Here is a 12405-nt window from a genome sequence, read left to right as displayed (position 1 = left end):
ATTCCACGACGGTATGCCTGAGAGCTGTTATTGCTGGCACTCGGAGAGTTCAAGAGTTCGAGACTTGAAGAGTTCGGAGGGTGCTCTTTTTGAGGGAAGTTAGTGCCAACAATTTGGCCTGATCTCCGAGATTTTCTGAAATCGTCGTCATGGTAATGGCGCCATCTTGATTCAATGCTGGCGGGGGCATTGGCACCCCCAAGGTCCCCGCCTGTGCACAAAGAACGAACACCTTGGAGTGGACTCACTCAGCATCACTGCTCGCCAGGAACAGCAAACCTTGTTGGTCCTCTTACATCTACACCGGGATGCTGCCCCTCGACGTCGCTCCTTTGTTTGATGTGTTTCTGGTACCTTGGTGGTAGGTACAAAGTCCCTTGCAGTTCTCCGTTTTGTCGGAGTCGTGGGGGTGTATATCCAAATACATATATATGTCGACATAAATGTATATATTTTAAGCAAGTCTGTCCAGGTGCTGATGCATTTGCCATTTGCAGTTGGCTAAACCCTCTCCCGTCGGACTTGAACATTGCTAGAATATCCTCATATCGAAAATTCCACTCGACTTTGGTAAGTGGAATTTTGGGAATCTCCGCCGCCCTCCCTCCCAACCCCCAATCTCTTGTGCAGGATGGTCGCCTTCACTACCCTCCTGGGTATTGGCTGCATCTTTTCGGCCGTCCCGTTGGTCTGTTCTCAGAGTTATTATGGCTGCCATAGCCGTGGAGGCACTGTGTATATTCTTCTCTGTTGTCACCTGATTTTTGTTCTTTGTCATTTTGTCGATTATTTACATCTCGCTAACATCTCCCAGGTTCTGCACTGTGCCTGATGGAAAGGACATTCCCGTTGGCAGCCAGGTAGCCCCGACGCAAACACAACCGCCCGCCGTGTTGGCTGCCGCCTCTGTTGCTCCTCAAACAACTGCGGTCACCGGTTGCCATACACACGGCACGCAAACGTATGTCTCCCCCAATAGCAAGGCAATAGGGTTAAAGATGGGATGAATTGAAAGTTTGCATCCACAATTCACTCTGCTAAACATAAATTCCTTCTAGATTTTGCATCGCGGGCGACGGGCAAGAGGTTCAGGTCACCGCGACTGGAACAGCAACAGCAGAACCTCCTTCTCAATACACAGGCTGCCACACTCATGAATCTGAAAAGTCTGCTATTCCGTTATTGATCCCGCACCACCACATCCCTCACATATCATATCTATATACTAATCCCATTGCTTAGATTTTGCATAGCTCCCAACGGCGATGAGGTGCAGATTCTCCTTCCATCCCAAACCTCCACATCGGCCGGTGGCCATGGGGCGATGGAACCCGAGCACAGAGAAAATTGTCATTTCCATGCCGGTGTAGAGTATGTAGCAGCCGATGACAACACAGCTATGAAATAAACTCCCTTGGCTAACAATACCAAGGCATTGCGGGAGCGAGGGCGAATCCGAACTTTCGGAGCCACCTTCGTGTGAACGAAAAGATCGAGACTACAATATCCCCCTCCGAATCGGGTCACTCTTTGCCATTCTCGCTACCAGCGCCATTGCCGTGTTTGGCCCAATGTCATGGGCTCGACTCTCCAATACGGGCATGAACGGGTTGGTTTTCACGGTCATTAAACAGTTTGGCACTGGAGTTATGGTGTCAACTGCGTTCATACATGTTTGTTCTCTCGAAGCCGGCACTTTCTTCCTTTTAAGACTTCACGCTGACAGCCTGCTACCCCTCAGCTGTTTACCCACGCACAGCTGATGTTCAGCAACCCATGCTTGGGGACTTTGACGTACGAAGCAACCACAGGGTCAATTGCCATGGCCGGCATCTTCCTCTCGTTTCTAGTTGAATATGGCGGAAACCGATTCCTTCTCACAAGAAAACCTGATTGCAACCCGCACGCCTATTGCGATGTCGAACCCCGCGTCGAATCCCGAGTAGAACCCCGGCGGACTACGGCAAAATCCATCGACGGAAGCGACACCGAACGGGCTGCTCCCACCCTAACCAATCTCGGCCACCACCACCACTCCTTGGCTCGACCAGACGACAAGCTAAGCGTAGTGGTGATGGAAGCCGGCATTATCTTTCACTCAATCAGTAAGTCATAACCCTGGACCATTCGTGCGCATCACATAAACGTACAAAACATTCACATCGTTCTCCACCCTCCAGTCATCGGGCTTACACTCGTCGTCGCCGGCGACTCCAGCTACACAAGCCTCTTTATCGTAATCATTTTCCACCAGATGTTCGAAGGTCTCGCGCTAGGCGCGCGAATCGCCAAGCTCGGGTCTGCCCTCACGCCCACTTCGGTGGGCATGGCGGCAGTCTTCGCGCTAATAACCCCCGTCGGCATGGCGGTCGGGCTGGGTGTGATCCGCAAGTTCAACGGCAATGACCGGTCAACCCTCCTTGCCATCGGCACTCTGGACGCGCTGTCGGCCGGCATCTTAACTTGGGTTGCGCTGATTGACATGTGGAGCCATGACTGGCTGTATGGCGATTTGCACGAGGCAGGAATCGTCAAGACAGGCCTGGGCCTTCTGTCGTTGGTGGCTGGCATGGTTTTGATGGGATTGCTGGGTAAATGGGCGTGATTGATTTATTATTTCTTTTTCTCTTTCTCCCCTGCTTAATTTTTTGCATACTTCCTTCGGTGGATAGTCAGTCAGATTGGGATTGAATATGAAGATGGGAGGGTTGATACCTGATGGATACCTTGCGATCACGGTTTTGATCTGTACATACATAGATAAATACGCCGGATGTTCTTTCATCAAGTCTTGTTCAATTACAAAATTGGATATATATCTATCTGCCTTTTTAAATGTATTATTCACATTATTTCATTGTACAGTACAACAACTATTTGGTGCTGATGTAATCGATCCAGGCTGACTAAACCCCTTCCAAGAAAAAAAAAAAAGCTTCAACATGCTGAACTGCAGCAATTCAAGTCAACACAGGCCCCGGCATAAACACCATCTCCCCCAGCCCAGATACAGCCCTCTCTGCTATCCCTCCCCATTCGCGTGTCATTTGTTGTCTGCTTCGGGGGAGCCTTCTTCGTTCCGGGTGCGACTCTTCCTATTCTGTTCTCTCCCTGCTCCGCTTGCACTATTTTTGCAGTAATCTGTTTATCTTCTTGTTTACTTATTCCTCATCAATTGCCGTTTCACAGAGCAGCCCAATTGATATCTTGTAATCGCCTTCCGGTGCTCTAATATCCCAATTTGCGTCCACAACGTCAAGAATGTCGTCAGATAAAATCCTCCCTGCGCCATCACACAATGCCGCCGCCTTCAACACACCCTCTCTCCAAGCGCAACCATCATCCTCAGTCTGGGATCGCATCTCCACATGGGCCTCCGAGAATAAGGCAATTGTCTGCACCATTGCCGGAGTCGCCGTAGTCATCACAAGTGCCGGTTTTGCCTATTACTTAACCGACTCCGGCCGATCAACAGCTTCGACGCAACCCATGGAGAAAAGGAAGAGCAAAAAGGAGAGACGGCGTGAGAAGAAGAAGGCGGAGGAGGAGAAAAAGGGTGAGGGTACTGCTTCATCCGGTATGGCTTCAATCCCATCCTGAAATATTGACCTGGGTTCGAATGCGCCAGTCACTTACTGACCCTAACTCTCCATTTACAGATGCCGCCAAGAAACAACCAGAGGAATCTCCGGAAGCACTGCCAGAGGTCGACGAGCTCACTGTCGACAGTCTGTCCGCCGAAGTATGTGCGCCTTGAGGCACACCCTGCAAAACTAAAAACCCAGTTAGATAATTGCTAATGGCGGGATTTTTTTCTCCTTCCCTCCCAGACTCGAGCGGCATATGCTGCAAAGCTCAAGGCTGCAGGAAACAAAGCCTTCGGTTCCCTTGACTACAACCGAGCCATCGAACTATACAGCAAGGCTATTCTCTGCAAACCGGACCCCGTGTACTACTCAAACCGTGCCGCGTGCTACAACGCCCTCAGCGAATGGGACAAGGTGGTGGAGGACACCTCCGCGGCCCTCGCCATGGACGACGAATACATCAAAGCCATGAACCGCCGAGCAAACGCGTACGAGAAGCTGGGCAAATTCCACGAGGCGCTGCTGGACTACACCGCCAGCTGCATCATCGACGGCTTCGCCAAAGAATCCAGCAAGCAGGCCGTGGAGCGGCTGCTGAAGAAAGTCGCAGAGCAAAAGGGCCGCGCAATCCTGGAAGCGAAGGGGAAGAAATTGCCCAGCGCCACATTCGTGTCCAATTACCTGCAGAGCTTCCGCCCACGGCCCCTGCCGGATGGTTTGGGTGAGGATGTGGAGTTGGACGAGGAGAGCGGCAAGGGTCAGCTGCGCAAAGGGTTCCTCGCCCTGTCCAAGCCGACTGGAGATGGGTACGAGGAGGCAGCCAAGGCTTTTGAGAAGTCGCTTGAGTTGGGTGACCTGGGCAGCTTTGAGGCCCTGGCCTTAAACATGCGGGCGACTTTCACGTATCTTGCTGGCGATGCTCAGGCTGCGTTGCAGGACTTAAATAAGAGTGTTGAGCTGGATCCGTCGTTGGTCCAGAGCTATATCAAGCGGGCTAGTCTGCACCTTGAACTTGGTGGGTGTTTACTTTTTTCCCTTCTTCCCTTTTTTTGGGGGGGCGGGGGTGGGGGGTTTCCGCTCTTAAATCTCGACCAGATTGAAGCTAACATCCGAACAGGCAACCGAGAAGCTGCAGCAGATGATTTTGACCTTGCCGTGGCACAGAACAAGGATGATCCGGACATTTACTACCACCGTGCGCAGCTTCACTTCATCCTTGGCGAGCTCCCCGAGGCCGCCAAGGATTACCAAAAGTCAATTGACATCGACCGGGACTTCATCTACTCCCACATCCAACTCGGAGTAACACAATACAAGATGGGCTCTGTGGCGTCTGCGATGTCCACCTTCCGCCGCTCCGTCAAAAACTTCGAGAACATCTCCGACGTCTACAACTACTATGGCGAGTTGCTTCTCGACCAGCAGAAACATGCAGAGGCGATTGAGAAGTTCGACAAGGCGGTCGAGTTGGAGAAGAAAAACAAGCCATGGGGGGTCAACGTGCTTCCTCTTATCAACAAAGCGCTCGCGCTGTTCCAGTGGAAACACGATTTCGCTGAAGCGGAGAATCTCTGCCAAGCGGCGCTCATCAGTACGTGCCCTCCCATCCTATATCTATCTACCTGTTATTCATACCTCCAACCCTTTCCCCCTTCCCCTTTCCCCTTTCCCCGTAAACAGCTATTAATCCAATCCCTTATAATTTCCCACAGTTGACCCGGAATGCGACATCGCCGTCGCGACCCTCGCGCAACTCCTCCTCCAACAAGGCAAGGTGTCCCAAGCACTCGAATACTTCGAACGCGCGGGCGAGCTTGCGCGCACGGAAGCCGAAGTCGTCAACGCCGTGTCATACGCCGAAGCGACGCGTGCGCAACTCGAGGTGCAGGAGCGGTATCCCAAGCTCGCTGCGCGGCTGCAGCAGGTGGCCGGTGCGGGTGCGATGGGGGTGCCGCCCGCGTAAGGAAAAGTAAATGAAACAAGAAAGAAAAGAGAAAAGCAAAGAGAAACATATTTTTGCCTCCCTCTCCGCTCTCCCTCCCTCCCTCTATCTAAGATCATATATACATATATACATATATACATATATACATATATACATATATACATATATATATATATATATGTGTGTGTGTGTGTGTGTGTGTGTGTGCTCCTAGCTCTCCGTCTGGGAACGAAACAAGCGCGTGTATAGCAGATCTGTAACCCCCAAGCAAGAAAAAACCAGACAACGAAGAGATTCCCCAGTCCCAGACATTGCTTGTTTGGACTCTCTAAAAGATTTTTTTTTTTTTTTTTTTTTTTTTTTTTAAACGAGCATAACCTTCTAAACCCCTCATTCCACGACTGAGGATTTTCCGCGTTGGTCTGGTCCGTTCGGTGCAAAAAGGTTGAAGGAGGGCCACGCAGAAAAAGTTCCCTCCGCTTCCTCCCCTTGCAGACACTTCGGTGGACATTTTCGCATTTCACTCCCCTCCCCCTCCCTGGGACTTGGGTTTTGTCTCCTATATTTTGTTTCTACTCTGTTTTATTTTAATTTTTCCTGCTTTATCTTAGACTGCGTGGCCCCATTTCCCCGGCTGCTGGCATACCTGTCCCCATCCTCATCCCTACCCCCTGCATTTTGTTTTGGTTTTTTTAGTTTCCGGTTTTCGTCTCCGAGGTCCCGAGCTCCTGAGCACGATTGGGGGTTGGCATGCGTGCAACGTCTCAATGTAATTATATATATATATTTGTTTCTTGTTCCCACTTTTGCCTCCTGTCCATTCTTGTTTGTATGCGTAGCCAACTACCTAGGTACATGATGAACTTCGTTTTGTTTTATTTGTTTCTCTACGTCTGGTTTACTTCTTATCCTGCCCTCGATAATGACGTTGAGTATCAACCGACGCAGTGAGTGCATGTCACATGACCACCAGGCCAGTGACGTCATGCATCGGGGCACTTACAGTTCCATGTCACTGTGACCTTGTGTTGCCTGCAACCATGCGCCCGGAAGTTGGTAACTGGTACTGCGGGATACCAAAGTTATGCGGGTAATTCTGCCTAATAATAACCACCTGACCCTGGCACTGTCCGCCTCCAACGTCAACTCCAAACTTCCAACTTCAACCGTCGCCTTCGCATCCTCGCCAGTTGTAACTCGTCTCTCTTCCCCCCATCTCGCCACTCCGTCCGTCCGGTGCTCTCAACGGCTGTTGTTAGAAGCTTTGTCTCCTTCATTCCAATCCACGTTCCCCGCGTTTTTGCTTTGGCGGAAGCTTGCCTGTCCTGCCCCACCTCAACCCACCCACCACGTCAGATTCCAATTACATCGTATACTCAAGGAGAACACGACAGAGGATATCATTCCCCCGTCTTCTCCGGAAGAACATCAACCTTATCGCTCTCCTGTTCCATTCATATTCACAATAGCTCTGTGCGCAGACAGTGTTCGAATCTTGATTGCTCCGAATGGAAACTTGGACATTGCCATAAGCTTCAGCACTGAACTTGTGTTGCTTGTTTGTGCTTACTGCAACAATCACTCCTATCGTTCTTGATTCCCCAGTACCTTCTTCTCTCCTGTACCAAAACCAAAAAGGTTCCAATTGTTTTCTATAAATTCCTTGCAACGGGGTTTATTTATCTCTGATGCATAGTGGTCATCATGGATCGTAACAAGCGTATGTACCCTTTCGTCCATTCCCACCCCATCATCGAGTTCACCAATATCTATACAACGGCGTGGAGTAATCTCATGTGTTATATCATAGTTATCGTTCGCCTGCTCCCCAAATCCAAAAGTCCCTTCGAAATCCGTGTTTTGACTTTGTCTTCCGAGCAAGATAAAATCGTCGTCGGCCGCTCGTCCAAGACGCATGCCAACCTCCATCCATCCCGCGAGAATGCCTGGTTCGACTCCCCGGTCATGTCGCGCACCCATGCCATAATCACTGCCTGTCCCGAGACAAAGGTATTGTATTTTCCACACTTTTCCACACTTTTCCTTGTAGATGTATATATGCTTTGCGATGCATATGAAGGCTAAGCGGTTTTATTTTGTGTTGCAATACAGCAAGCGTCCGTCATCGATACAGATTCTATGCATGGAACTTTGTTGAATGGCAAAAGGCTTACCGCCAAAACGAAGGCGGTGGTGAAGAATGAGGACATCTTGACTTTCGGGTCGACGATTTCCCGTGGTTCAAGTCTGTATTCCTTCATCTTTGTCAAAAACTCTCGTCGACTCCCCGTTCTAACTTGTTCTTGATCCCTACAGAGATCTATAAACCCTTGAGTGTTAGTGTCCTCTTGTCATGGTACGTCCCTACATTTTACCCAATGCACCTTCTTATCGGCTGTAGGCCCAGTCACTAACACCTATTCCTCCAGGAAACCTGCGGAGGATCCTCCGAAGCCTAGCGAGAGTCACTCGGCGAATACCTTTGTCGTACCGGATGACGACGATGACGATGATGGTCAGGACTTCAGCGACCCGCAAGCCGAAGCTATATTCGCAAATGCATCTGATACCAAAGCCATATCTCGCGAGCCTTCAGCCTCCGCTAACTCTGAGGTGGGATCAGCTCACGACTCCTCTAATGATGGCGGGCAAGAATCAAAATCTTCTCCACCGTCTTCTCCACCGTCTTCCCTGCCTAGTAATTCAGAGTCAAAGGGCGACAATTCAACGAGTTCTAAGCAGGTCATCCAATCCCAGCACCCTCCTGACTCTGATGTTGAAACGGCCATGCCGACTCTTATTGATAACGACCGCATTCACAACGCAGAGCCGAAAAGTGAACATGCCCAAGTATCAAAGGAGTACCCTGACTCTAGTTTCGATGCTGATAGAGAAGACCTTGGACTTGGAATTCAAGCAGACTCCGATTCTGGCCAGCACCACGTCACCCACACCCACATCAGCAATGAAAACGCTGACCACACTATTGAAACTGACATTCGTCGTTCCTCGGAGAACTTGGAGGCTGTTCATGCACAGTTTTCCGCCCCTGATAAGATAGATCTGGCCACCGAACGCGCTGACATGACGAGTCAACCTGAATGCCCGCGCCCCACTACTACTGCTACTACTGGGAGTATGCCAAAGCTGACCGGGTGCGACAATGACACACACTCTGCGTTTATCAGTCCAATTCTGCGTGAAGAACTGGTGAACACTGTGCAGCCGCCAACTTCGGGCTGTGAACAAACTCTAGCTGAAGAAACTCAAACACGGGATCGGAATCTAGCCCTCGGCTCAAAAAGATCACCCAGTCCTTCGGACAAGGCACTCGCCAAACCGACTGCAGGCGTCCCGTATCTGACCTTCCATGACGACAGCACTTGTCCCCGGTGGGTTCCGGCTGCTAACAAATTCCAGCGAGCATTTGGGAGCTCAGGGTCCTTCGAACCCGACTCATCAACACCACTATACGGAGGGACATCAGTCGCCAGCGACTACGGGCTCCCCCACCTCCCACCTCTACGACCGCTATATCCAGACGGTCCCTTTGCCGCTTCAAGCCAAGGAGACAACAGTTGGGTAGGTGATGCTGTTAGGTGCGTTCGCCCATACTCTCTTGAGAGTAGGAGTCCACCCACTTACTCCGCGGATAGTGCACGCGATCAAGCACTGGCCGAGAACTCCAGGGATATATATCGGTTTGACTCTCCTTATTCGCTGGCTCCTGGATACGGATCGTCTTCTGGGCCCGCATACCCAGGCTCACCCCGTTGCCAGTCTCAGTCTCAGTCCCAGTCCCAGTCCCAGTCCCAGTTCCAATCGCACCCTCCGTGGCAGCCCGCCCTTGAGAGCACAAGTGATGTACCAAACAACCCAACCCAATCCAAATATGTCAATCCCGTACCAAAAGATCCGATACGTGCAGCCTCGATCCCAATTGCAAATATAGTCGATGCGCACAAGCAGACTACTGAGTCTAACCGACCAACGAACCCACGAAAGCGTAAGGCGAGGGAAGTAAATTCGGAACCAGTTTCAGTAGAAACACTCAAAAGCATCAATGATTTCTACAATGGTAACGAGTACGACAACGTTGAAAATGACAGCTTCCCAGAAGCCCAACCGCGAGACCTCCTCGTTCATCAACACGATCTCCCGTCCCAATTCAAAACAACCAATAACGAGCCGCATGGCCTCGGCCATACCTTCAAACCTACAAAAACAGATGAGACAACACATTTACCGCCGCAGGCGAAGAAGATCAAGACAGAGACACCAGCCGCCTCGCCCAGCTTTGCCCGTTACGCTGCCAGTGCATTATTGGGGGCGGCAGTTGGTGGAATTGGCGTCGTTGTGGCTTTGGCGTCGTTGCCACCTGATTTCTTTAATTAGATTTTTTTTGGCAGTCCTTGCGGGAATGTCAGAGCTCTATTTTCCTCTTTTATTTTTTGAGGAGAGAAGTCAACGTAGGGCTGAGGAGGGGGTTACATATCGGTATCAGGCCTATTCTGCGTTTCGTAGGTTTTTTTCTTTCATTGCTCGTGTTCCCTTGTCACTCAAAACCCACTGTGAAGCCTTGGTTTTTTTGTCTGCATTTTTCCTTTTAGGTTTGATTTTCACTCGGATCACTCTCCTACTGGTGGTCCAATATCAGAACCAAGAGGAGGTAATTAATTCTACTTCACTATTCCTTGCCAGTGGGACCTGATTTGCTCCACAGTGCGCGACCACAAAATAATTAGCTCCCAGACTTTGCCTCTGGGCGAACTACGACTATAAACTAACTCTCCACCTACTGACTTTTGCATTTAGGCCTGAGACAAAAGAAACAAGCAATGAGATGGGCGCACTTGATGTTCCCAGGTGAATGCAAATGGCAGTATGATTTCATGGAACGATTTTCATTCATAAGAAAATGCTACAGCGGATGGAAAAGGAGGAAATTCCCTTCATCTATGCTATATGGGTGTTGATGGATGCCTTTTTCTTCACCAGGATCTCCTCCTTTTTAACAGACTCCGTTTCCGCAGTAAAATGATGACAATGATTGTTCTTGCCATTCATTTGAATTTCCATTTTCCTTCCCATGTCATCAACAGTATTGATATCCTTTCCACTTCCCACTTCCACTTCACTTTTTCGTGTCACTTTAATTTTCTCTTTTATTCTATTTCTCTTCCTTGTTTAGTACTTCAATGTATTCTGTCCTAATACGTTTCTTCTTCTTCTCTAATAACCTCTTCCAATGGGATATCAAGTCAAAGGCGGAATTAGTTAAGCTCTTTTCTATTATTTTTCTATTTACTAGTTAACTGACTCATGTCTTTTTTAATGATCCTATCCGTTTCCAATCCTCTTCGATTTGTGTATTTTTCTTTTCTATAGTAACCAAAGAGGAAACAGCAAGGACACCCGCCCCAAAAAAAAAAAAAAAAAAAAAAAAAAAAAAAAAAAAAACCCTATTGGAATTTGACATCACCAGACAAATTTACTACAAAACACATACAAACAAATAAATCAAAATAGTCAAAAAGGAGACATTTCACTCCCTTGGAGATGTAAATGACAACAACCGCTGAGGTTGTAGATATTTATTCGGTCTCTTCGTCCGAGATCGGAGATCAGAGATAGAGTGGCGGAAGCGTCTAAACATAACGCGTTCTGTGTCGGTGTGCCCCCCTTTCCATCCACTATCCCGTTTCGTCCGATAGAAGTTCTCTTAAGTTCGACAGAATTGAAATTGATTGCAAGAAGTCGACTAGGTTACATACATAGACGATCAAACGGAGTTGGGTAAGCTGAAAAGGATGTGGCTCATCAGTTAGGCAATACAACTTTACCTCTTTGTGGAGGTAAAAACACGTCCGAGGACTGACATGCTACTATTAGATTTGGGAAAAGTAGAAAGAAACAATGTAGAGATCCAGGATCACAGAGGACGAAAGCAGGCAGCGACGAAGAAAACCTACTTCCACGAATGTTGATTGTAGGAGGTAAAGTGTTTTTAATGAAGTGACGAGAAACAAGAGAAAAAACCGAATTCTTTTCTGTCTGAGTATGTCATCTTCTCTCTAAATAATTATATAGGAGTGCAGACAAGCGGATCAAGATTTGATGTAAAAAGAATAAAGTTAAGAATAGCAAGCACTGCCAAAAAAAAAAAAAAAATAAAAAAAGAAAGAAAGAAAGAAAGAAAGAAAAAAGAAAAGAAAAGAAATAAAAACAGAAAGAAAGAAAAAAAACAAGATAAAAAAAGAACTACTAAATGTATCGAGCGGTACAGGAGACGAACAACCATGCTCGCCTGTGAGGAACTCAAAAAAATATGACATAAAACATGGATATACGAGGGCTTGAAGCAATGCGCGGGGAAATTTGTACAAACATGGTAAGAGGAATGATCGTATGGTAGATGACGGATGATATCCAGACAGTAATGCATGCTGGGGTAAGGGACTGGGCATGAAATTGAGACGTATCGTGGTGGGAATGATCATATAGTACAGGAGGCTGGCAATTCATGGAGACTGAGGAATGATGGGTATGGTTATGTTTAAGCATAAGAAGTTCAAAATTGAGAACGAGAAGAAAAATCCAAAATAAGTTTGCAAGTGCGGGGAATAGAGCGAAAGATTTAAAGGGACGTATCAGATTGGGTTGAACAGGTAGGCGAAAGATAAGGTCATATTTCGATGGTCGTCTCCGCTCTGCGGTGGACGGCATAGCCTAGTCAAGATAATATGGTAGTGACTTGTGACTTGCGTGGAAGTATCGACAAATATTTCCGTGCAGATGTTTCTCGACAAAAATGCTCTTACACCCTACGACTTGACGACGGTCGTAGGTATATAAGAAAGAATTATTAAATGT

The 12405-nt window shown here is 48.4% G+C and overlaps 3 protein-coding genes across 3 annotated transcripts; all 3 read left to right on the top strand.

Annotated features, from left to right (window-relative positions):
• Window positions 1-631: 631 nt before the first annotated feature.
• On the top strand, window positions 632-2605 carry HCAG_08905 (predicted protein; the record flags this gene model as incomplete). Its single annotated transcript, XM_001536191.1, has 7 exons — window positions 632-735; window positions 815-961; window positions 1059-1166; window positions 1243-1371; window positions 1433-1673; window positions 1760-2105; window positions 2181-2605. The coding sequence occupies 7 exons, from the start codon at window positions 632-634 to the stop codon at window positions 2603-2605; spliced, it is 1500 nt and encodes a 499-aa protein (XP_001536241.1).
• A 656-nt stretch (window positions 2606-3261) lies between these two features.
• On the top strand, window positions 3262-5550 carry HCAG_08904 (mitochondrial precursor proteins import receptor; the record flags this gene model as incomplete). Its single annotated transcript, XM_001536190.1, has 5 exons — window positions 3262-3577; window positions 3660-3742; window positions 3831-4602; window positions 4705-5178; window positions 5300-5550. The coding sequence occupies 5 exons, from the start codon at window positions 3262-3264 to the stop codon at window positions 5548-5550; spliced, it is 1896 nt and encodes a 631-aa protein (XP_001536240.1).
• Window positions 5551-7236: 1686 nt separating this feature from the next.
• HCAG_08903 (predicted protein) lies at window positions 7237-9927 on the top strand (the record flags this gene model as incomplete). The annotated part of the gene is made up of 6 exons (XM_001536189.1): window positions 7237-7542; window positions 7645-7777; window positions 7849-7888; window positions 7962-8924; window positions 8953-9114; window positions 9189-9927. The coding sequence occupies 6 exons, from the start codon at window positions 7237-7239 to the stop codon at window positions 9925-9927; spliced, it is 2343 nt and encodes a 780-aa protein (XP_001536239.1).
• Window positions 9928-12405: the final 2478 nt, after the last annotated feature.

The sequence above is a fragment of the Histoplasma capsulatum genome, genomic scaffold, assembly GCF_000149585.1.
Source record: "Histoplasma capsulatum NAm1 scaffold_13 genomic scaffold, whole genome shotgun sequence".
Classification (NCBI taxonomy): Eukaryota; Fungi; Ascomycota; class Eurotiomycetes; order Onygenales; family Ajellomycetaceae; genus Histoplasma; species Histoplasma mississippiense.
Note: the sequence above shows the minus strand (reverse complement) of the source record. Positions and strands in the feature narration are given on the sequence as shown.